This window comes from Pseudorasbora parva, chromosome 2, assembly GCF_024679245.1.
Source record: "Pseudorasbora parva isolate DD20220531a chromosome 2, ASM2467924v1, whole genome shotgun sequence".
Classification (NCBI taxonomy): Eukaryota; Metazoa; Chordata; class Actinopteri; order Cypriniformes; family Gobionidae; genus Pseudorasbora; species Pseudorasbora parva.
Window position 1 is genome coordinate 59094871 of NC_090173.1, and position 24388 is coordinate 59119258.

General features: G+C 46.7%; 1 protein-coding gene across 5 annotated transcripts in view; it reads left to right on the plus strand.

Moving 5' to 3' along the window:
• LOC137047351 (NACHT, LRR and PYD domains-containing protein 12-like) overlaps positions 1-24388 on the plus strand; it is a 97274-nt gene that overhangs the window by 47490 nt on the left and 25396 nt on the right. For all 5 annotated transcript variants that reach the window (XM_067424984.1, XM_067425003.1, XM_067424975.1 and 2 more), the window contains 3 exons: positions 945-992; positions 6697-8515; positions 13284-13457. In XM_067424984.1, the coding sequence (XP_067281085.1) occupies positions 945-992; positions 6697-8515; positions 13284-13457 (2041 nt within the window). The remainder of the gene's footprint in view (positions 1-944; positions 993-6696; positions 8516-13283; positions 13458-24388) is intronic.

Consider the following 24388-nt stretch of genomic DNA (forward strand, 5'->3'; position numbering starts at 1 on the left):
TTAAAATAGATAATTCCAATGCAATGAGGAGAATTAAAGAATACTTTTTTTTTTTTTTTAGTAATGCCATTACCCACTAGATGTATGGCTTTTAAATCAATATACATGTAGTCTAGTTGCTCAAAAACGTATTGCAGATCATAACTGCTTACTTGTTTGTGAAATTTGTGAAATTTTTAAATATTATTTAACTTATATAAATAGTGATAAAAGGCAAACTTTTTTGTAGACCATATACATATTAATTCATACAGAATCAAGAATCTAAATTTGTGCCCATCATCTCATAAGCTAATGCTTATTTTAGGCATCTACGCTGTAAATCAACCAGTTAGCTATGACGTTGTAGCACATGCATAATGCAGATTGGTCCATGTAACGTATTTCAGGAATGCACATATACTAAGTACACAGATGTGGTAAAAAGGTATTATTAATTAATATATTAATTAAATAAGGCACAGAAATAAGTGAAATAAGAATACGTTGTACAAATCTTCAATCTTTATCGAGCAGTTTACAAAATGTATACTTTCCTTAGAAAGCACCCTCATCCCAGATGCTGCCCTTCAGAGGGCGTGCAAATAAAAAACTATAGAAAGAATGATTTCACAGTCGGAAATAACTATGGAATATAATCTTGAAAAAAGAAAAACAGAAAGAAGCTAGCTAGAAATAAGAGGAAAGGAAAAATATAGAGTTGTTTTTTCTACTGCGGTTACTGAAAAAAAGAAAAAAGTTTCACTCTTACATATTCTCTATAGTGACTTAACACAATGAAGTGAATTGGTGTATAAACTCAGGATGAGAATTAAAGGGAAGGCTGTATGAGGTCGCTAAATCTCACAGTTTGTTTTATGGTCAAATTGTTCTTGCTTTAGTTTCAGTATTTTCTTTTGTGTATCTGTATATTTTTCTCATTTGTTTTCTCTCTGTCCTCCAAGATCCTCGAACAATCCCAGAGACCGCAGAGAAACTCACAGAAGAGCAAGGTACAGTCTTAAAGGCTACAACATATGCCACAAGAACAGAGAAAAAAGTTCTTGCTCCCAGGGCTGCGAGAACAAAATTACGTCAGTTTGTTCTCGCAGTCCTGGTTTGGGAGTTCTCGCAGCTTGTTCTCAACACATCGCCTGAGCAGAACTTTTTTCTCAGGTGTCCAAGAACTATTGTGTGATTGGCCATACATTTAATGTGGGCATTGTTAATGGGGAGAAACGCAGGAGATCGGCACCGGCTTTTCTTGTGAAGTATGGAATGTCCTGGCCAAAATTTTCGTTCTTGTGCTTGCCACCTCTAGAAAACAAACAAATTAATTTGTTCTTGCAGAGTATTTTCCAAGTTTTACAGTGTCGACCAACACCAATAGACATGAGCATCTTAGGCATCTGTTAGTTCCCTTTCTGGGAACTCGAGCTGCGTCGAAACGCTGTGAGAATGCCTCTGCGTGAATTAGGGATGGGTATCGTTAAGATTTTAACGGTATTACTACTCTTACCGATACTGCTTATCGGTCCGGTACTTTAACGGTATTCTTATCGGTACTTTTTGAGATTATATATATATATATATATATATATATATATATATATATACACACACACACAATTAACAAAAATACACATTATATAGGCCTATACAGTGCTTTAATTTCAGGAAGAATTCTAGTAAAATAACACTGCATAGTTTATCATAAATAGCCAAAATAATGCGTAATAAAGCTGAAGTTATTAATTCAAGAGCTGTGAGTGATTTTCTCTTTGCATTTGGTTGTTTAATTCGTAGTAATTCATCAGCATGTTTATTAACACCACTGCCTCTTTAAGACAGATGTGCAGCTCTAGGCGACTGATAATAGGCAGATGCACAACACTTTCTCCTGACTATATCCATAATAACTACTTCCATTTTAGACACAAACTAAAACTGTTAAACTGTTGTGTTTAAGAGACTCTCCAAGCCGGTCATTTTGACATAGATGTTTGTGTACATTTGATCGTTTAGACGCGAGTGTGAAACCGAAAGTGTGATTTGCTCGTCACCGTTGCGGCTGTTTCGGAGGGCGCGCGCCGACTTGGGAACAACCTCTTGCGCACATTTTTGTGCTTAATCGCTCTTTTTATTATTAAACACACCCCACAATTTACCAACAGTAGCTAGACTGTATTTTACAACAATCCCTGATCGTGCTGATTCTGTCATTGCGTTTGAGTTTTATGGAGAAATGACAGCGTGCTACTGCTGCATAGGGAATTAGCCTACATAAGTTGCGCTAGACATAAATATTATTTTAATCTTTGGAAGCCAAAATCTAAAATAAAATCAGACTATCACAGATCTAAAGTGTAACCAGGCTATGTTTGACTGTTTAGTTCTGCCCTCTGTCGTTTTGCTCATGGTCTCTCTCTTTCTCTCTCTCTTTCTCCACACGTGTATTTTCAAAAGTACCGACAGAAGAACCGATAACATCCGAGCTTATCGATACAACGGTCTTTCAAAATTCAACCCCGGGGCCCGTTTAATACCGGTTTTCGGTACCCATCCCTAGCGTGAATGCGTTGTGACGTGCGTGTAGAACCAATCCATCGGGAGATCGATCGATTGTCGGCGTGATGACGTCATCGACCGGAAACTATAAAGCGTCCGCGAACACAAACAGGAACTAGCTTCTGTGCCTTCAGTAAGCGATCTGTGTGAACCTGTCCGTCTATTTGGTGTTTTTGTCTGTCATTAGAGAGGATTTTCCACTCTTTTGTTAAATATTATCAATATGTTTACAAAAAAAAGAGAAAATAGAGATCATGGCGAGTGAAAATAAGCAGTTTAAGAGGTGTGTTCATCCCTGTCCACGCTACATCACGGGTGGGGATACACACGCTCTATGTGTGATCTGCTTGGGAGCGCAGCATGCCCAGGCAGCCCTCGAGGGGGCTGCTTGCGAGCACTGTGAACAGCTTCCCCTGAGAACGCTGCGCTCCCACCGGGCACTCTTCGAGGAAGGTGCCTGGGCTCGTATTCCCCGCGGCTCGGGTCCCGCTGCTGCCGAGGCAGAGCGGAGGCTTCAGTCGTGGGGTTCACAATTGGACCTTGCAGAGGGGTTTGAGACGGGCTCTGCCTTATCTCAGCCCTCACCTGCACCGTCCAGCGGCCAGGTTAAATATTGACTGGCCCACCGAGAGAGCTGAAGCCGGCAGAAAAAGGCAGAGTAAGCTTGATGAAAGATTTCTTCCCTCTCGTACAGCAGAGCCTCAACGTCAGGGCCTGCCGTTCTTTCACGATCTGCGCACCGAGGTGGCTAAATTGTGGAAGAGACCGGCATCATACCGTGTTTTCAGCCCGCAAACGTCGACTTACAGTAACATCATTGGGCTGAAGCACTATGGTTGTGGGGCGATGCCAAAGGTTGAAGAGACGCTCGCGAGCCATCTCTCACCTTCCTTGGCATTGTCCCTAAAGGCCCCGACTTTGCCCACCAAGCCACTAAAGACAACATTGGAGTTGGTGGGCAAAGCGTACTCGGCGGCAGGTCAGGCCGCTGCGTGCCTCCATACTATGGCCATCACGCAGGCATATCAGGCCAACCTGCTTAGGGACTTGGATGGTCGTGATGAGGTGGGGGGTGATATAATTAACGAACTTATGCAGTCTGCCGATCTCGCTCTCCGGGCCACCAAGGAGACGGCCAGATGTGTTGGCCGCTCTATGGCAGCCCTGGTGGCCACGGAGAGGCACCTTTGGTTAAAACCCACCGAGATCAAGGAGAGGGAGAAGAGCTTTTTGCTCGATGCGCCGCTGTCCCCTGCGGGCCTCTTCGGTGACGCGGTCCAATCCGTCACAGAAAGGTTCCAGGAGTCTAAGAAACAGGCAGCGGCACTTAAACAGTTTCTCCCTCTCCGGATCCAGGTCCCTGGGGCTGCTGCAGAAAAGCAGCAGCCTAAGCCGAGTACAAGCTCCTCCTACAGGGCACAACAAAAGCAGAGTGTCGCTACCCGAACTCCCCCTCAGCGTGGGGAAGAGGGGCGGCACTCTCAGACGAGGCCTTCAAGGGGCAGGGCTGATCTGAGGACAGTCCTGATCGCCAAGAAGGCCTCGTCAAAGCGTTCCTGGTTCCCCCCGCAGGAAAACGGTGTTTACCTCTGCCTACAGTACCCGTTTTCCTGCGGTGCCCTCTGGGGGCCGCGCTGCCAACCCTGCCGCAACGCCGGGGCGCAGACGGTCCCCGCGGGCCACCCGAGGGGGGCTATAGAAAGGGTTCCTCCTCCCGGCAGGGAGTCAGGGTTTTACAGCCGTTACTTCATCGTGCCGAAGAAGGATGGGGGGTTGCGCCCGATATTAGATCTGCGCCTATTAAATCGCCCTGTGGCAAGCTAAAATTCAAGATGCTCACACTCAGATAGATTGTATCGCAGATCAAGTCGGAGGATTGGTTTGTGACCATAGACCTCAAAGATGCGTTTTTCCATGTCTCCATCCTTCCACATCACAGGAAGTTTCTGAGGTTTGCCTTCGGGGGAGAGGCATACCAATATCGAGTACTTCCCTTCGGTCTAGCACTGTCACCCCGCACATTCATCAAGTGTGAGGATGCAGCTCTGGCGCCGTTGCGTCTGCAGGGCATCCTCATACTCAATTACATCGACGACTGGTTGATCTTAGCTCACACCGAGCAGATGGTGGTTCAGCATCGAGATGCTGTTCTTGCACACATGTCGAAATTGGTGTTGAGGCTGAACGCCGAGAAGAGTGTGCTTTCTCCGACTCATAGAACCACTTTTTTAGGCGTGAACTGGGACTCGGTAATTATGCAGGCGCAATTATCGCCGATACGCATAGCGTCGATCCTGGCAGCAGTCAAAGAACCGAAGCTAGACAGTGCCGTCACTGTGAAACAGTTCCAGAAACTGTTAGGTCTCTCACTGTCCTCAGTGGTTCTCTCTGTCACATCCAGCCCCACTGGGGTTGGACGCCATGGTACAGAAGTGGCCGAGGCTGCCCCTGTATGCATTTCCCCAGATTGTCTTGCTTCCAGGAGTTCTGGAGAAGGGTACGCCGGGACTGGGCCCAGGTACTTCTAGTGGCTCCATACTGGCCGACCAGAATATGGTTTTCGGACCTAATATCTCTCCTGGAAGGCTCTCCGATGGAGATTCCGACCAGGAGGGATCTCCTCTCTCAGGCGGGCGGGAGATTCCTGCATCCTCGCCCAGAGTTATGGAAACTGTGGGCCTGGCCTCTGAGGGGGCCAGGCTCATAGAGGAGGGTCTCTCGGCTGAGGTCGTAGAGACCATCCTTCACTCCAGAGCTCCGTCCACGAGGAAACTGTACGCTCTGAAATGGAGACTGTTCTCAGCATGGTGCAGAGAACGCCAGTTGGACCCAGTTAACTGCCCGGTTGGTACAGTGCTGGAGTTTCTGCAGGCAAGGTTCTCGGCAGGGTTGACCCCCTCCACAATAAAGGTGTACGTGGCCGCCTTAGCTGCTTTCCACGCTACTTTGGGTGGAGTGTCTTTGGGAAGACACCCTCTAGTTACACGTTTCCTCCGTGGTACTTTAAGGTTGAGGCCGGTGGTGCATTCGAGGGTCCCGACCTGGGATTTGGCCATTGTTTTACGGGGCTTGTCTGAGCCTCCATTTGAACCCTTAGAGGAAGTTCCAGAAAAGTTCCTCACCCTAAAGACGATCTTTCTGCTGGCCATTTTGTCCCTTAAAAGAATAGGGGACATTCAGTCCGTGTCGGTAGGGCCCTCATGTTTAGAGTTTGCGCCTGGTATGGTGAAGGCTTTCCTTCACCCCAGACCAGGTTACATCCCCAAGGTTCCTACGAGCCCACGGGGCCCCATTACTCTTCAAGCTTTCTGTCCTCCTTTATTTATGACGTCAGACCAGGAAAGACTAAATCTGCTGTGCCCAGTTAGGGCGTTAGACGCATATGTCCACAGAGCTGCCCTGTGGAGGAAATCTGATCAGCTTTTCGTCTGTTTTGGAGCCCCGAAAAAAAGGACTCCCGTGTCTAAGCAGAGAATGAGCAAGTGGGTGGTCGAGGCCATTTCACTTGATTATGAGGCGGTCGGACAGCCGTCTCCTCTGGCTGTCCGATCTCCGGATGGATTGGTTCTACACGCACTTCACAACGCATTCACGCAGAGGCGTTCTCACAGCGTTTCGACGCAGCGTCTCGTTGCCTCAGGGAACTAGGGTTACATACGTAACCGAGACGTTTTGGTCTGTTTATTTTTACTAACTGAACATGTTTATTAATATTAGAATATAGGTTAACTGTGAGGGTGATGTAATGTATCACCAGAACTAACCAGACAGCACCACTGACCTTTTCAACAGCCACATACTCCAGTCAACATCTTGCTGTGACTGGCCATGACCAGTAAACCTTACAAACAAGAACTAGAGCATTCACTACCAGTTGTTCCTCGAACTCTGTCCTCTTTACTGAGTTTACAAATTAGATGACAAATTATATTTGATGACAATTCTGATTTGAATGCTTAAGGTATTCCCTTCCATGAGTGTAATATATTTATAAAGATGTAGTGTAGTCAACAGCAATTTAATTCCAATATGTTGAATGAATTTTCAGATCATCAGATGATGCAGATGTGAAAGCTCTGTGATGTTTATTTTTTAAAATTAAATGTTTTCCCTCATGTTTTATGCACCTACATCAATCTTTTATAACAGAGGATTTGATTCTGAAAACCTTTTTGGAAAAACACAAAACCAACATGAAGAAGAATGCAGAGCGTATTTTTGATTGCAAGACTGAAAATGAAGCATATCTCAAGGCTGTTTACACAGATCTGTTCATCACAGAGGGAGATATGAAAGATGTCAATCAGGAACATGAGATTATGAAGATCGATGATGCTTTCAAGAACAATCCAACACAGGACAAACCAGTCAAATGCAATGATATATTTACATTGTTAAGGGGGAAAAATGAAGAAAAGATTGTGCTGACCAAAGGAGTTGCTGGCATCGGAAAAACTGTCTCTGTGCACAAATTCATCCTGGACTGGGCAGAAGAAACAGCCAATCAGGATATAGACTGTGTGTTCCTGCTTCCATTCCGAGAGATGAACTTAATGACAAATGAAGATGTCAGTCTCCATGAGCTTCTGCTGGAATTGTATCCTGAGTTGGAGGATCTGGAGAAATTAAAGTTATGTATTAAGAAATGTAAGCTAGCATTTATATTTGATGGACTTGATGAGAGTCGCCTGCCTTTGAATTTTAAAAGCAGAACATTGAACACCGTTGAGAAAAGATCATCTGTAGACATGTTGTTCACAAGTCTGGTCAAAGGGAAGCTGCTTCCATCAGCACTTGTCTGGGTGACCTCACGACCAGCAGCAGCCAATCAGATCCCTCCTCAGTATGTGGGTTTGTTCACAGAGGTGCGAGGATTCACTGACCAACAGAAGGAGGAGTACTTTAGAAAGAGATTCACAGATAAGACTCAGGCCTCCAGAATCATCTCACACATTAAGACGTCTCGTTGTCTCTACATCATGTGCCACATTCCCTTGTTCTGCTGGATCACGGCCACAGTACTTCAGAATATTCTCATCAAGAACAATACAGAGAGCATCAGCACAACACTCACTGAAATGTACATCCACTTCCTGCTGATACAGATGGACATGAAGAACCAGAAGTACGATGAACAAGAAGAAAGAGAATGTGCAAAGAACTTGCAATCAAATAGTGAAATGATTTTGAAGTTAGCCAAGCTAGCATTTGAACAGCTGAAGAAGGAAAACATTGTGTTCTATGAGAAAGATCTGAAAGCATGTGGTATTGATGTGAGTAAAGAAACTGAGTTCACAGGAATGATTGCGGAGATCTTCAAGAAGGAAGATGGACTTCATGCAACAAAGGTCTTCTGCTTTGTGCATCTGAGTGTTCAAGAGTTCCTCGCTGCAGTGTATGTGTTCATCTGTTACCTTAACAACAACTTGAAGGAGCTTCAGTTTTTCTTTGAATATTCACAAACTACAGTCAAACAAAATCTTCGGTTCGTCTTAAGAAAAGTCAAATTTCATGACTTAATAAAGAGGGCCACTGATAAAGCAATGCAGAGTCAAAGAGGACATCTGGACCTGTTCCTGCGGTTTCTGATGGGAATTTCACTGGAATCCAGTCAAAATCTGCTCCAATGCCTGCTCACACAGACTAAAGACACCAGTGTGAGCATCAGAAAAATAATTGCACACATTAAACAATTACAAAACAAAGACATCTCAGATGAAGCTTCAGTGAACCTATTCTACTGCTTACTTGAGCTTAAGGATCATTCATTAATTGAGGAAATCCAGAAATATCTCCAATTATATGCAAATCCAGGAAGAGAACTCTCATCTTCAATGTGCACAGTGCTGGCCTATGTATTGCTTATATCAGAGAAGGTGCTGGACGAGTTCAACCCAAAGAGATTCACGTCATCACAGGCCGGTTACACGAAACTCCTTCCAGCTGTGAGATGCTGCAGAAAAGCCCTGTGAGTAATTTCATTGATCGTTACTTAACCCTTTGCAGTCAGGTATCGCCAATGACCCCAGATTACTGATGTCAACATTCAATGCACGTTAAAACATAACACTCTAACTTCATCTGGGAAAAAATCTGTATAATTAGAAAGATTAAAGGCTCCCGCTTCGTTATTTGACCAATGTTTATGATAAAATGAGGTTGCGGTGACATTTATTTCTTAATTTATGTCAGGAGTGCAAAATAATCGATCTGTAATGAATAATATTTTGAATGGAATATCAACAAGTATTAATAGCCAGTCACATCATCTCCTTTTTATTTTTGGTCACATATATGCACTTAACAGCATCCGTTCAGGCTCTTAGTGAAAACGTGCGCATAATTGGATAAATATAGATTTATCAACAAATCGTCGCAAAATATTGTTATAGAGAATAACAATTCTATAAATTTCTCACTGACTTGTGGTAATCTGAAGAGCTGAATGACATTCAGAGCGATCTCAGAGTCTGTTTAATTTCTGCTGCATGTCACAGCTGTCAATCATCTTACACGACTCAATGTGAAAAAAATCTTGCCCCATCTGGTCAAGCTGTTCAGTACACTTCCTCAATCTCATCTCTCTCTTGTAAACATTACCAAAGCGAGAAAATTAAGCTATTAAACACACAATTAAAATGGCATGTGATTTGGTGTATTTTCATATGTATAAAGAATGTGTCCAGTAACAAGCTAACCAGGTGTAGCGATTACCTCCATATCAAACGCAAAATATAACATTTTACCATCATTGAACATCACTAAATCCGACAGTATGTCACAATCGGAAGTACATACAAACACAAGCTGGCTGTTTAAAGGGAGTTTGGAGTTAAAGTGTAATATTAATCTTTTATTTTGTTATATGTAGCTTGATGCCTACTGTAGCTCATGCCAGGAGCTATATTTTATTTCACATAAGGTACCAACAGCATGCTTTTTTTGGTCTGGTTGCCAAAAAGACTTCAGATAGTATGTTTTAATGTAAATTGGAATAAATGTGAAATTCATGGCCAATCCAGAATGCCTGAATAGGTTGTTATACTTGAATATAAATAAAATAATTACTATAAAAGATTAATGAGGATTAAGTCATTCATGACAATCGTGTGAAACGTTCATTGAGTGAAAACAATAGACTGTGAATTGAACACTAGTTAGTAGACTGCAAGTATGTGTTTTACAGGCCAATAACGTAATGATTAGCATCTTCTCCAAGCCTTTAATAAAAACTCACATATGCCATACAATATGCTTCATAAAATGCATGATTTTAGAGATCCTCTCAGATTTGATGCGACGTGATATAAAGCGTCCGCTCTTCAGTAGTGAAGGCGCACATTTAATACCGCGCGTCACTCACACCAGGCTATAATGATTGCAAGACAGGAAAGTTAATTTTTCGTGTTAACTTTTGTAAGAAGTTATGAAGATAATGTTGGAATAATGACACAGACATAGCCTGGCTAACCTCTCTCATCTTGACAGTGTTTGTCCAAGGCACTGGGATGATTATTACACTTTACAACAAATAAATAGCTTTTATAAAGCCGTATATGTCCTGGTGGCCATTGAGAGTTGCTATGGAAACCGGTAACTTTTTCCAGCTGCTGGAGAGGAGAAGACAACGTCGACATTTCTGATGCGCCAGACAAACTGTCACAACATGTCACAAACTGATTCTGACTGTAAGTCAGTGGACTATTCGCCTTATTCACCTGGCGGCCATTTTGAAAACTCTAACGCCGTTGTGGGGTACACAAACCCGGAAGCTGGACTCCGATACAGTACTAATCAATAGCAGCATTCTGTTTCACTGCACATCGTCACTCAGGAAAAAATCCTACAGAGGACAAACCTTTCACCGTTTTCCGGAGGATAAGGGATTACATGGAGAGTGGATTAAAAAAATATCAGAAGGGATCCTGGTCGTAATTTCTGCATTTTACTACAGACGAAGTTCGAAAGACTAGCAAGACTGGGACATGTCAAGTCAGCTTTATTCAGCGCTTTTACAATACCGATTGTTCCAAAGCAGCTTCACGGTGTTAACAGGACAATATTGCAACACAATTTGATTCGGCTGTAATCATTCTGGAGAAAACGGTGATGTTATCAGCTTATTTTAATCTATCATATCGTGTCAACGTGGGCAGATCAGTATTATAGTTGATACAGTTAATTTACATGTGGGAGATATGTGTATGTATGAGCTTCTGGATCTTCATATATGTAAAATAAAATGTCCATTTATCTTAATAAAGTACAATTTTATTACACATGGATGTTGTCTTTCATAACTTGACAACTGGTCAGAACATCAGAAAGAAATAAGTCATTCAAAAACATTGATATGCATACTGGTCTAGGTTTGTAAATGGTAACTATGTACATTTATTGGTATGGAGGAATACAAATGGCCTGCTTGTATACTGTAAGTATGGAAAAACGTACCAGAAAAGGGCAGAACATTAGAAATTACATTAGGAGGAAAATTAAAAAACATGAACAAATGAAAACTATATGCATAAACATATTATCAGTGATGCATTACATGATTTTGTTACACACAGCAGGCAGAAAGTGAGTGACACAGAATGCTGCTATTGATTAGTACTGTATCGGAGTCCAACTTCCGGGTTTGTGTACCCCACAACGGCGTTAGAGTTTTCAAAATGGCCGCCAGGTGAATAAGGCGAATGGTCAGCACACGTAAACCCCAGACCGGTTTAGATAACGTCTCATGTAAACAGTCCACTGAATCTTTCAATCGGAATGACAAAAATGTGTGCGTTTAGACGGTACTCGAGACTAGAAGAACTCCTATAGTAAACTAATTCTGCATTGCAGAAGGTGCAAACAACCTTAGTCTTGTCGAGGTTTCCATTGGGAAGCTTCTTAAAAATAAATTTTCCCTGAAGCAAACCCAGCAGCTTCATAGCAGCATCCATGTTAGCACATCACGTTTGATGTGGTGGTAATTTCACAGTAGGCATATACACAGGTTCGAAGACTCGAAGACCCCCTACAGTGTAATTCAGCTAGGTATACATCCACGCTAAAATATCAAAGTGAAAATAATCATAGCTTGCATAAGGACCCAGCTCCCAACCCAACTTCGAGAATAGATTAACGGCAATGTTTTTTTTATCGCCCGATAAGAGTCTCACGTTAATGCAGCACGTTAAAGGTCCCATTCTTTGCAATTCCATTTTTCAAACTTTAGTTAGTGTGTAATGTTGCTGTTAGAGCATAAATAATACCTGTAAAATTATAAAGCTCAAAGTTCAATGCCAAGCGAGATATTTTATTTAACAGAAGTTCCCTTTCAAAGCCTACAGCGAATGGCCGGTTTGGACTACAGCGCTGCACTTCCTGCTTTAATGACGCAACTAAAACCGTTTGTAGACGAACCCTCCGCCCACAAGAACACGCAAATTCGGGGGCGCGGTCCTTTTGCTCTCGCACGTCGAGAATAGGAAGCTTTGTTTTTGTAGAGTGTGTTGGTCGCCATGCCATTGAAACGCTGTTATTTTCATCCCGGAGTCAAATCACCTTTGTTTGGCCTTCCCACGGACGCTGTACATAGAGATCAATGGCTACAGTTTATGGTTAACTCGGTTCCGGAAAATTATAATCACAATTTAAAACTATGTGCAGCACATTTTGCTGAGGACTGCTTCCTCAATCTCAATCAGTTTAATGCCGGATTCGCAGAAAGATTATTCTTAAAAGATGACGCAGTTCCATCTTTGTCTGGAGAAGGCGTTGTTTATGGACCACAACCGGTAAGTGTATATTATTTAAGTTGGTCCGTTTAACAGTTTATATAACTCATTACACAAAGTGCAACGCTGTTTAGCTTTGTTAACTAACGTTAGATGGTAAATGAAACTAATCTCAAAAACTTAGCATATAAAAGTGTAGTAATTCATTGAAACCATCGATTGTTGGTGTTTGTAATGATCAATTCAAACTACTGAATAGACAGCTTACCATTCTGAAACATCCAGCAAAAGTCTTTCCTGAGCAGGTTGTAATCGATCCTCTTCGATATTCTCCGGGTCTGATTCCGGCTCAAATTGATAAGGCAATATCATTTTTGCAATAACATTGAGCGCGCGTATCTACCTGTTATGATAAGAGGCAGGACCTTTCCGGGCAACGTGCGCTAAGCTGCTGTCCAAACACAGCGCGGGAAGCACTGGCCTAATCAGAACTCGTTATGTATTTCTGAAGGAGGGACTTCATAGAACAAGTGTACAGATAAGTAAATTGTGTGAAAAATACTGTTTTTTTTTACACGCGAAACATGAACTCATGTTATATTGCACACCGTAAACATAATCAAAGCTTCGAAAACACACGAAGAATGGAACCTTTAACGCCGATAACGGCCCACCACTAATTTTTATACATTTAATATATTTTAATATTTTTTTTGTTTTTGTTTTAATGTTTGAGTCTATATATCTCCATATTTAAAACAGTCTGAACAATTATGAGTCTTGAATTGTAAACTCTTAATTTCTAGATATGTTACATTTGTGTCTACTCAGAAAGACTTAAGAGCACCAGCACTTTTATTTGGGGCATAACTCTACATCACTAAACAACTGAATGTCAAAATACTGTGTGAAATATCTGGCTGTCCTGATTATGAAGGGTATAATGTGTTATTGCAAAACAGAAAATAACATCAGAAAATAATTTGGGTAAATATTCTTTTTTGGCAGATTTGTCAGCTGTGGTCTTGATGAAGCATGCTGTGAAACTGTATCTTCAGCTCTACAATCATCAAACTCCCATCTGAGAGAGTTAGACCTGAGTAGCAATTGCCTGAATGATTCAGGGGTGAAGCTGCTCTCTAATGGACTGAAGAGTTCACACTGTCAACTGAACATACTGAGGTTTTGCATTTACTCATTTACTATGTTTAAATATGTGGATGAATAGCTGTCATAACTGAGTAGCAGATATTTTTCTTTATATTGTAGTATGAATGTATCAGCTGTGTTTTCTCCAAGCACACAAGGTTGTTTCGGGTTTTTTTTTTTTTTAAAGAACATGCATAAATCAGAAAAGAAATGTGGGACGTGCTTAGTGTTAAAGAGAGTTTTTAGCGCAGTAGGCCACAGAAAAGATTTTAATACATTACTTGCTCTGACTGACACAGCCAAAGAGTGTGCACTGAAAGACACCATGCAATTCCGAATTTTGTTCTGTTTAGTGGCTTATTGCGCCCAAACATTAGATCAACGCCCATCAAAACCCAGCATTCAGGAGAGAGCCTCAAAACCAGTGTAGAAAATAGCCTATTACCTATTAGTTAGGATGTTCTTGGATGTAAGTTGTCCTCAGACAACAGTATAAAAAAATAAATTAAAAAAAGCCAGTTCATGACACCTTTTAAAGTCTGTTAAATTGGAACTTTGTAATTTTGTACTTAAAGGTGGGGTAAGTGTTTTCTGGTTACTGTTGTTATTTCAAATCACCAAAACAAACATGCCCCTACCCCCAAAAGGGTCTCGGCCCTATTTTGTTATCTCCGCCCCACACATACGTAACCCAGACAAAGACTAGGGCAGAATTAGTCCAGGTCGAATATTCAATGAAAAAGTCACCCCTTCCATCACAAAAACACAAACTGTTCTCATGAACAACTCTGTAGTGGACGAGCATGACAGTCCAACTAACGACATATTACAATTATGACCTAATTAGAGAGTTATATCGATCAAATAAACACAAACCGTTCTCATGAACAACTCTATAGTGCATGAGCACGACAGTCCAACTAACAACTGTGGCAAGGGGGGCATGGTTCAGCGAGGTCTGCAGCGGGAGAGAGCCGTGTGACGAGCGGTAAGTGAGTGGGTTGGACGCAGATTGATAACACCTGTATCTCGTTTCAGTAAAGGGTGCGGAGAGAGTATAAAACGCCTGGAGAAACGGAAGCATGCGAGAGAGAGACGGACTGCTGACGCACCCCCTGAGACACTGAGAATCCCGGAAACCGGAAGGGCCGCAACCCGGAAGTGAAACTGTTCCTGAGTTTATGAGAGAGAGTCACACGCTGAAGTGTGCACGTTGTGATTTGAGTTATACAAATAAAGTCGTCAGCAGTCCAGCCGACCCCCGTGTCCTCTTCCCTCCTTACCTATCGAATCGTTACAACAACATATTACAATTATGACCAGATTAGAGTTATAGCGATCACAAAAACACAAACCATTCTCATTACAACTCGATACTACACAAGCATGAAAGTCCAACTAACGACATATTATAATTATGACTGGATTAGAGAGTTATAGCGATCACAAAAACACTAAATGTTCTCATGAACAACTCTATAGTACACGAGCACTACAGTCTAACTAACAAACATATACAATTATGACCGGATTAGGATTATATAGATCATGAAAAGAGGAAACAAATATATATTAGAAGTATAGTACCTTACTGTTACAAAACAGAGAGGACACGGAGAACTGAGGACAGTGAAACACAGAGTTTATTGAGCTGAACCAGGATGAGAGTATCAGAGGTGAGTGCAGGCAAGATGAATCCGGGCAGAATGGCAATTGGGTAATAAGATACGTCTTTGTTGAAGATGAATGGTGGGATGGCAGACTGAGAGACTGGAGCGATGGAGATGAGGAGCCAGGAGACAAAACGGGGAGACACTTGGGAGACAAGGGGACAGAGGTAAGTATTCAGGTGAGTCCGTGGTAGTAAGCATAGGCAGTAGCATGTGCAAACGAGACCGGACAGTGACTGAATGCGTAAGAGGGGCTTAAAGGGTTACTTCAGCGCTGGGAAGATAAATCTGTATTTAAACTGGGTCATCAATGTAGTAGAAATGTGATTTTTTTATTTTATTTGGTGCCTTCTAGACTGAGAAAAGACAGAAAATGTATTTTTGTCTCATGGGGATGAAAGACTACAATTCCCAGAATGCATCGCTGCCCTATGAGGCCATTCCCAAAGCCACCAACTTTATTACTGTGACTGAGTTAGAGAAGACACTACAATTAAAACTGAACGTGTCTGTTCAATATAATGAGTGTCACCGCGCGAGTATCACAGCTCTGAGCACTAACTGCAGGAGTGAAATAAATGAGCTGATGAGCTCTTCTGATGAGAGCTGAGGTAATCGCGACTACACTCGCGGCATACATTCACAACGCGAGTTCAGTCTGGCGCGTTTCAGTTTATGCCTTTGCAAGCTTAACTTTCATTGAAATTAATTTGAGAAGTTAAAAGACTTACATTGCTCACCATAGCTCCGTTTAAATGAGTGCCTGTAGCTGCAAGCTGAGCTCTCCTTGCGAGCTGAGCTGTGAGTGTAATCTCTCATCCTCCATGCGCAGATTCAAAACATGCGGAAATGGCTCCCTCTGCTGGCTGTAGTCTTTAGCCTTTGGGCAAACATTCCTCCTATGATGCAAATATTGTCAATTTGGATCATAGGAGGAATTTTTCCAGAAATAGTGGAGTGGAAGGTTTCAAGTAGTTTCTGATCTAGCATGTCATGTCGGGGTACCCATGAACGCTCCTCTGGGCCATAGCCCTCACAGTCCACGAGATCTTTGAGCTGACCACCACGACGCCGGGAGTCTAAGATTTCCTGGACCTGGTATTCTGCACCGTCTTCAAACAGAAGAGGAAGAGGGGGCTCCGGGGTAACACCAGGCTCTGTGGAAAAGAAACAGATGCATGGTGAGGCTTTAACAGTAACACATTGAAGGTGGGGTGAATCCGGTATTGTGGAGGTAGTTGCAGTTTGTAAGGAACCGGTCTAAGTAACCGGTCTCTTAATCTGTTGCAGGATGGTAAAGGGGTCAACGAATCTGGGACTCAACTTCCTGCACTGCATGCGCAGGCGGATGTCCCAGGTGGACAGCCAGACCTTCTGTCCTACTTGGAAGGAGGGAGTCTATGAGCGGCGAAGGTCGGCTGTCATTCTGTGTCTGCGGAGAGCCCTCTGGAGTTGGTGGTGTGCAGAGTCCCAGACCCTCTCACTCTCCCGGAACCTGTAGTCAACTGCAGGGATATCAGAGGGTTCCCCTGACCAGGGGAACAGTGAGGATTGATAGCCGAGTATGCACTGAAATGGCGTGAGACCGGTGGTAGGCTGGCGGAGAGAGTTCTGTGCGTACTCGGCCCATCCTAGGAACTGGTTCCAGGAGTCCTGGTGGCCATGACAGAATGTACATAGGAAACGTCCTATTTCCTGGATCTTGCGTTCCGTTTGCCCGTTCGTCTGCGGATGGTATCCGGATGACAGGTTCACGGTCACACCTAGAAGAGAAAAGAAGGCTTTCCAAACCTTAGAGATGAACTGCGGACCTCTGTCTAATACGATGTCTTCAGGGATGCCATAATAGTGGAAGATGTGGTTGAACATGAGTTTGGCTGTTTCTAGAGCAGTGGGTAGACCTCTGAGTGGAATGTGGCGGCAGGACTTGGAGAAACAGTCTACAACTACAAACACACAGGTGCAGTTCTCGGAGACTGGCAGATGGGTGATGAAGTCTACTCCTAGGTGTGACCATGGCCGTTGGGAACGGGCAGAGTATGGAGTTTGCCAGATTTTAGATGGCAAGGACTCTTTGCCATGGCGCATTCCTGACATCCCTGCACGTACCTTCTGACATCAGCTGACATCCGGGGCCACCAGAAGTGTTGGCGTAGCAGCAAAAGAGTTTAGTTGAGCCCGGGGTTACCAGTGCCAAGAGAGGTATGTGATGAGTGGAATGCAACGGTGTCTGGCAATGAACTGCAGGTTAGGTGGGCAACCCGGTGGGACATGGGTGGAGGCATTGGATTGGCAGAGAGCAGAGTCTCTTCAGACCAGGTGACCGGTGCAACAAAGAGCTGAGCAGGAAGGATGGACTCTGGTTCTTCAGTGTTTTTCTCTGGGCTGTGGATACATGAAAGGGCATCGGCCTTGATGTTCTTGGCGCTCGGTCGATATGAGATGTTGAAGTGGGACCGAGTGAAGAGGGGATATTTTATACCTGGGATTTAGGCGTTTTTCAAGGCTTGAAAGGCTTCGGTGGCAGATGATGTCCAGGACAGAGACTTGGGCTTACCACGGAGGAGGCTGGTGAGTGGACTGGAAATGGTGCTGTACTGGTAGATGAATCGTTGATAGAAGTTAACAAAACCAAGGAATCTTTGGAGCTCTTTCACGATGGATGGAGTTGGCCAGGACCGGACGGCTTCCACCCTCCCCTCGTCCATCCGGATGCCACTTTGGTCGATGTTATACCTGAGGAACTTCACTAAGGCTGGTGGAATGTAATTTCTCGTCTTTTAGGTTCAGGTGGAAGTAACGTGGTGGCGATGTTTGGCCAGACTCCAGGAGTAGATAAGGATGTCGTCAATGTAGGCCAGCACGGACTTATGGAGGAACTCCCGGAGCACCTCATGAATGAAATCCTGGAATACAGATGGCGTACCTGGAATACAGTTGGCGAGTCCATATGGCATGACGAGGTATTCATAATGGCCGGTGGGCATGACAAAGGCTGTCTTCCACTTGTCCCCCTCACGTATCCGGATGAGGTTGTATGCGTTGCAGAGGTCCAACTTCGTGAAGACAGTGGCACCACGGAGATACGAGAGGAAGGGGGTACCTGAACTTAACGGTGATATTGTTGAGTGCCTGGTAATCTATGCAGGGCCGTAAGCCTCCGTCCTTTTTTTGCCACGAAGAAGAAGCTTGAAGCAGCAAGGGAAGTCAATGGACGGATGTAGCCTTGCTCCAGTGCCTCCTTGATGTACTCCTCCATGGCCTTCTCCTCCGGGAGTGATAGAGGGTAGATCTTTCCTTTGGGCACTGGTTCACCGGGCAGCAGATCAATGGCACAGTCCCATGTCCGATGGGGAGGCAGCTTGGAAGCCCATTGGGGACAGAAGACGTCACTGAAGGGGCCGTAGCAGGACGGGACATCCACCGAACATCGCTCTACCGGACTCTTGATGGAAGTGGCGCAGACATGGAGATCGTGGGAACGTGGAGAGGGACGTATCGGTGGAGATGGGAAACAGTCTGGGAAACACGTGTCGCCCCACTTCAGGACTTCCCCGGTTTTCCAGGAGATGACTGGGCTGTGCTGCTCTAACCATGGGCGCCCTAATATGATGTCAGCCATGGACTCCTCCAAGAACCAGCAGATGTAATCGTTCCATGTGAAGGATACCACCTTGGATGCCAATGGGGCCGACAGCACCTGACCTGCCTCCAACTGAGAGGTTTTCCGGTTATCGATTGGATCTGGCGGTCGTGCAGAGCTTGAGCAGGCGGCAGAGGGTCCCCGAGATGAAGTTGCAGGCTGACCCAGAGTCGAGGAGGGCGGTAACTGGAAAAGAAACACCAGCGGTAGTAAGGTTGACAGTGGTGGTGAGTGGTTTCATCATTTAAAGAGAAGGAATGATTGCACTCACCATAGGACGTGGAGGACGGACGGGGCGTTCGGAGATGTAATGCCCGGGGAGACTGCAATATAAACAGAGACCCTGGATCAGCCGCCTCTGCCACTGTCAGTCTCGATGTATCCAGCTGCATGGCCTCGTTGGCTGGTTCTGGAGAGCTGACACCATCTGATCGGCGGAGGTAGGGAGAGAATGACGGCTGGCCCTGGTGTTCTTTGAGACATGACTGCATATGAGTGGCAAAACGTATGGAGAGTTGAATGAACCTTTCAAGTCCGATGGAATCCTCGTATGCAGCGAAATGCAGCCGCACTCGAGGATCCAGACCCTGACAGTAGGTCATTATCAGGGATTGTTCATTACAGCCACTGGCAGCTGCAAGGGTAAAGAACTGTAGGGCATACTCATTGACAGACAGAGAACCTTGTTTTAAGTGATAAAGCTGCTCACCGATTGACAAATCCCACGATAGTTTCCCAAAGACCTCCTTGAAATGCGTGATGAAATCTGACAGGGTCTGGATCACTGGATTGTCATTGGACCACAAGGATTCCGCCCATCGGAGTGCTTTACCTGATAACTGAGATGTGATGAATGCCACTTTGGCACGATCGTGTGGATACAAGTGCAGCTGCATCTCCAGGACCAGCATGCACTGAAGCAGAAAGCCATTGCAATCCTCCGCCGAACCAGAGTAGGGCGCCGGTCTGGCCATGGGACTGGCGCACTCCATCGACGAATAAGAGGCGGTGTTGTTTCCGGAAGTGCTCGCTGATGAAGGTGCAGGTGCGTTGGTGGGAAGACTAGGTCTGACTATAGATATACTTCAGTATTTGATTGTGCTAAAGTGGAACTATTGCAAGTATACTTTAGGTGCACTTTAAATATCTTGTATTGAAATGATACAGTGATCACACTATCCTGATATTAAACACATTGTAGACCTGGAAACACCATAACTGCTGAAGCTAAACCTTTAACACCATTGGCCTGCCCCAACATCTTACCATTGGTTTAAGGAGAAGTTGACTCGCGAGGCCGTTATGCTTGATCTATTTTTCCAAACATATAGTTTGGTCTGCTAACAGTATAGGCAGTGTATTATTCAATGAACTGTATTTGACTTCTACTTCTTCAGTATAAAAACAGTATAGACCTTGATAAAAGTTTACAGGAAACGTCTCGGTTACGTATGTAACCCTCGTTCCCTGAAGGAGGGAACGGAGACGTACGTCAGAACTGAACCGACGAATGGGATCTTACTTTAGAGACCAATCCTACTTCGAGCATCTAACAACGAGCCAATGAAATTTGGCATGCGATCACGCATTCCACGCTCCGCCCCGCAGCGCGGGTATAAATAGGAAGTGGAATGGTAGATCAGCGCTTTTTCTGCTGAGGAGCCGAAGGGTGACCGGACTCCCAGCGGAAGCACAGCATCTGGCGACGGGACGTACGTCTCCGTTCCCTCCTTCAGGGAACGAGGGTTACATACGTAACCGAGACGTTCCCTTTCAGTCGGTCACGTTCGACGTACGTCAGAACTGAACCGACGAATGGGATCCCTTATGGAAAACGCCAGGATGCTGGCCCTTCCAGCGTCCTGCTTGAGCGCACTGCACCGTCTAGTATGGTACGGAAGTCAGGGCTCCAAGCAGGGAGTACAGTCACTGCTGTTTCTGCAAGACCCACTCAGAATGACTATTGGATAACGCTGGGAAAGCGTGCCTACCTCGAGAGAGAGAGGGTACGCTGCGGGGCCACGTCCTTCAGGGAAGGAGAGGTGGCAGAATACACATAAGGACTAACCTGGCAGGGTAGTGCAACATATGGCAGTCTCTGGGGTGGTTCCAGCCTGATTGAAGGGGGGAAAGAACACGCCCAGAGACGACAGAGCGGGCTCTGTCGAGGGAAAGACACGGGGCTAGCCCGAAGGGTAGCTGGAACCGTGGAAGAATACACATATGGGGTTGCCGTGAGGGAACCGCTACATATGGGACCCAGCCTACAGCCACGTTTCACAAGCATACGGGTGCAGGCCTGGCGTCAGACGGTCCGCAACGTCTGACACCGGAGGGGTGACGGAGGAGCTCGACAGGGTTAGCCGGTTTCCCGGGGAACACAACTGGAGACAATAGACGCACGTATCCGGCCCAGAGGGCGGGAGTGGCGTTTCGCAAGCCGACACTTAGAACGGGCACTTAGCGCTCCTGGCCCCTGGGGGCGAGGATGCGGGAAGATACCGGCTCTACACGTAAGCTATAGAATCTAGCCAACGTGTTAGGTGTCGCCCAGCCCGCAGCTCTACATATGTCTGTCAGCGAGGCGCCTTGAGCCAGCGCCCAGGAAGAAGCAACACTCCGAGTGGAGTGAGCTCTTACACCGAACGGGCAAGGCACGTCTTGGGACTGGTAGGCCAAGACTATAGCATCCACTATCCAGTGGGCTAACCTCTGCTTGGAGACAGCCTTTCCCTTCTGCTGGCCTCCGTAACAGACGAAGAGTTGCTCTGAGGTCCGAAGGCTTTGGGTCCGGTCAACGTAAGCGCGAAGAGCGCGGACCGGACACAGCAAAGCCAGGGCTGGGTCTGCCTCCTCCGAAGGCAGCGCTTGCAGGTTCACCACCTGATCCCGGAAGGGAGTGGTAGGAACCTTGGGCACATATCCGGGCCGGGGTCTCAGGACAACGTGAGAGTTACCCGGCCCGAACTCTAGGCACGATTCGTTGACCGAAAGTGCATGCAGGTCCCCTACCCTCTTGATCGAGGCCAATGCCGTCAGGAGCACTGTCTTCATTGACAAGATTTTCAACTCACAAGACGCCAAAGGCTCGAAGGGAGGGCTCTGAAGTGCTCGGAGCACTAGAGCTAAGTCCCAAGAGGGTATCGAGGATGGACGAGGAGGATTTAGTCTCCTCGCACCTCTGAGGAACCTGACGATTAGGTCGTGCTTCCCCACGGACTTACCTTCTACTACATCATGGTACGCTGCTATTGCTGCAGCATATACCTTGAGGGTGGAGGGAGACAGCCTTCTCTCCAACCCATTCTTGCAGGAAGGAAAGCACGACACTGATCGAACACCTTCGGGGGTCTTCCCGGCGGGAAGCGCACCACTCAACGAACAGGTTCCACTTCAGAGCATAGAGGCGCCTCGTAGAGGGGGCTCTAGCTGAAGCGATGGTATCTACGACAGCTTGTGGTAGTCCATCTAGAACCTCCGCGTCCCGTCCAGGGACCAGACATGAAGATTCCAGAGGTCTGGACGCGGGTGCCATAACGTGCCCCGTCCCTGAGAAAGAAGGTCCTTCCTCAGGGGAATCGGCCAAGGAGGGGCTGTCGCGAGGAGTGTGAGTTCTGGAAACCAGGTCCGGTTGGGCCAATACGGCGCAACTAACAAGACCTGCTCCTCGTCCTCCCTGACCTTGCACAGAGTCTGTGCAAGAAGGCTCACTGGGGGAAACGCATACTTGCGTAGGTCCCGGGGCCAGCTGTGCGCCAGTGCATCTGTGCCGAGGGTACCCCCGGTCAGGGAATAGTACCACTGGCAATGGGTCGAGTCCGGAGAGGCAAACAGGTCGACCTGTGCGGCTCCGAACTGGTCCCATATCAGCTGGACCGCCTGGGGGTGGAGTCGCCACTCTCCCGGAGGTGTCGGCTGACGAGAGAGCTCGTCGGCTGTCTGGTTCAGCACACCAGGGACATGAATGGCCCGAAGCGACCTCAGCTGCTTCTGACTCCACAGGAGGAGGTGGCGGGCGAGTTGGAGCAGACGACGGGAGCGTAGACCACCCTGACGGTTGATGTACGCAACGGCCGTGGTGCTGTCCGTACGGACCAGTACATGCTTGCCACGCAGCGGCCCCTTGAGGCGGCGGAGTGCCAGATGTACTGCCAGTAACTCGAGGCAATTGATATGCCAATGCAATTGCGGCCCCGTCCACAGACCAGCAACTGCATGCCCGTTGTACGTGGCCCCCCAGCCCGTGGTGGAGGCATCCGTGAATAGCACAGCATGCCTGGACACTTGTTCTAGGGGCACCCCGGCCCGGAGAAACGAAGTGCTGGACCACGGGCTGAAGGTTTGGCGGCAGTAAGGAGTCACTGGGACCCGGTACTGACCGCTCTGCCACGCCCACCTCGGGACTCGGCCATTGAGCCAGCGTTGAAGCGGTCTCATATGAAGCAATCCGAGCGGCGTGACCGCGGCTGCAGATGCCATATGCCCCAGGAGCCTCTGAAAGAATTTCAGTGGGACCGCTGTCCTGCTCTTGAACATATTCAAGCAGTTCAACACCGACTGGACTCGCTCCTCGGTGAGGCGCGCCGTCCGGTTGACCGAGTCCAGCTCCATACCGAGATAAGAGATCCTCTGTGTGGGACAGAGTTTGCTCTTCTCTCGGTTGACCCGAAGGCCCAACTGGCTGAGGTGACTGAGCACCAGGTCCCTGTGTTCGCACAACTGGTCCTTCGACTGGGCTAGGATCAGCCAATCGTCGAGGTAGTTGAGAATCCGAACGCCGCGTTCTCTGAGTGGAACAATGGCTGCCTCCGCGACCTTCGTAAAGACGCGGGGCGACAGGGACAGCCCGAAGGGCAGGACCTTGTACTGATATGCTTTCCCCTCGAACGCAAAGCGTAGGAACGGTCTGTGTCGAGGGAGAATAGACACATGGAAGTACGCGTCCTTCAGGTCGATCGCTGCAAACCAATCCTGGGGACGGATGCATTGGAAAATGCGTTTCTGCGTCAACATCCTGAACGGGAGCTTGTGCAGGGCCCGATTCAGAACTCGCAGGTCCAGGATTGGCCGTAACCCACCCCCTTTCTTGGGCACAATGAAGTAGGGGCTGTAAAACCCCGTCTTCATATCGGCTGGAGGAACCGGCTTGATCGCGTCCTTCGCCAGTAGGACCTCGATCTCTGACCGCAAGACTTGAGCATCGCTGCTTCGCACGGAGGTGAAGAGGATGCCCTTGTACTTGGGTGGCCGGCGTGCGAACTGAATCGCGTAGCCGAGTCTGATGGTACGGATGAGCCAGCGAGACGGCCTGGGGAGACCTAGCCAGGCCCCCAGAGACCGTACAAGCGGGACCAACGGCACCACAGACGTGCCCGGGGTGGGGCAGCGAAGCGGAGTACTCTGGCCCGACTCGGGAGGCCCGGAGGCGGCCCGTAGTGTTGCCTGAGCACTCCTGGTTTGGACAGAGAGTGGGTGAGAAGGCCCGGGGGCGTCCTCGGAGCCCACTCTGCTGTCCACTGCCCGGAGGCAGGGAAGTGAAGCACTCAGCCCCGACCCGGAAGGCCCGTGGGCGGCCCGGAGTGTTGACTGAGTGCTCACGAGAGAGGAAGTGTGTGGGTGAGAAGGCCCGGGGGCGTCCTCGAGGCCCACAC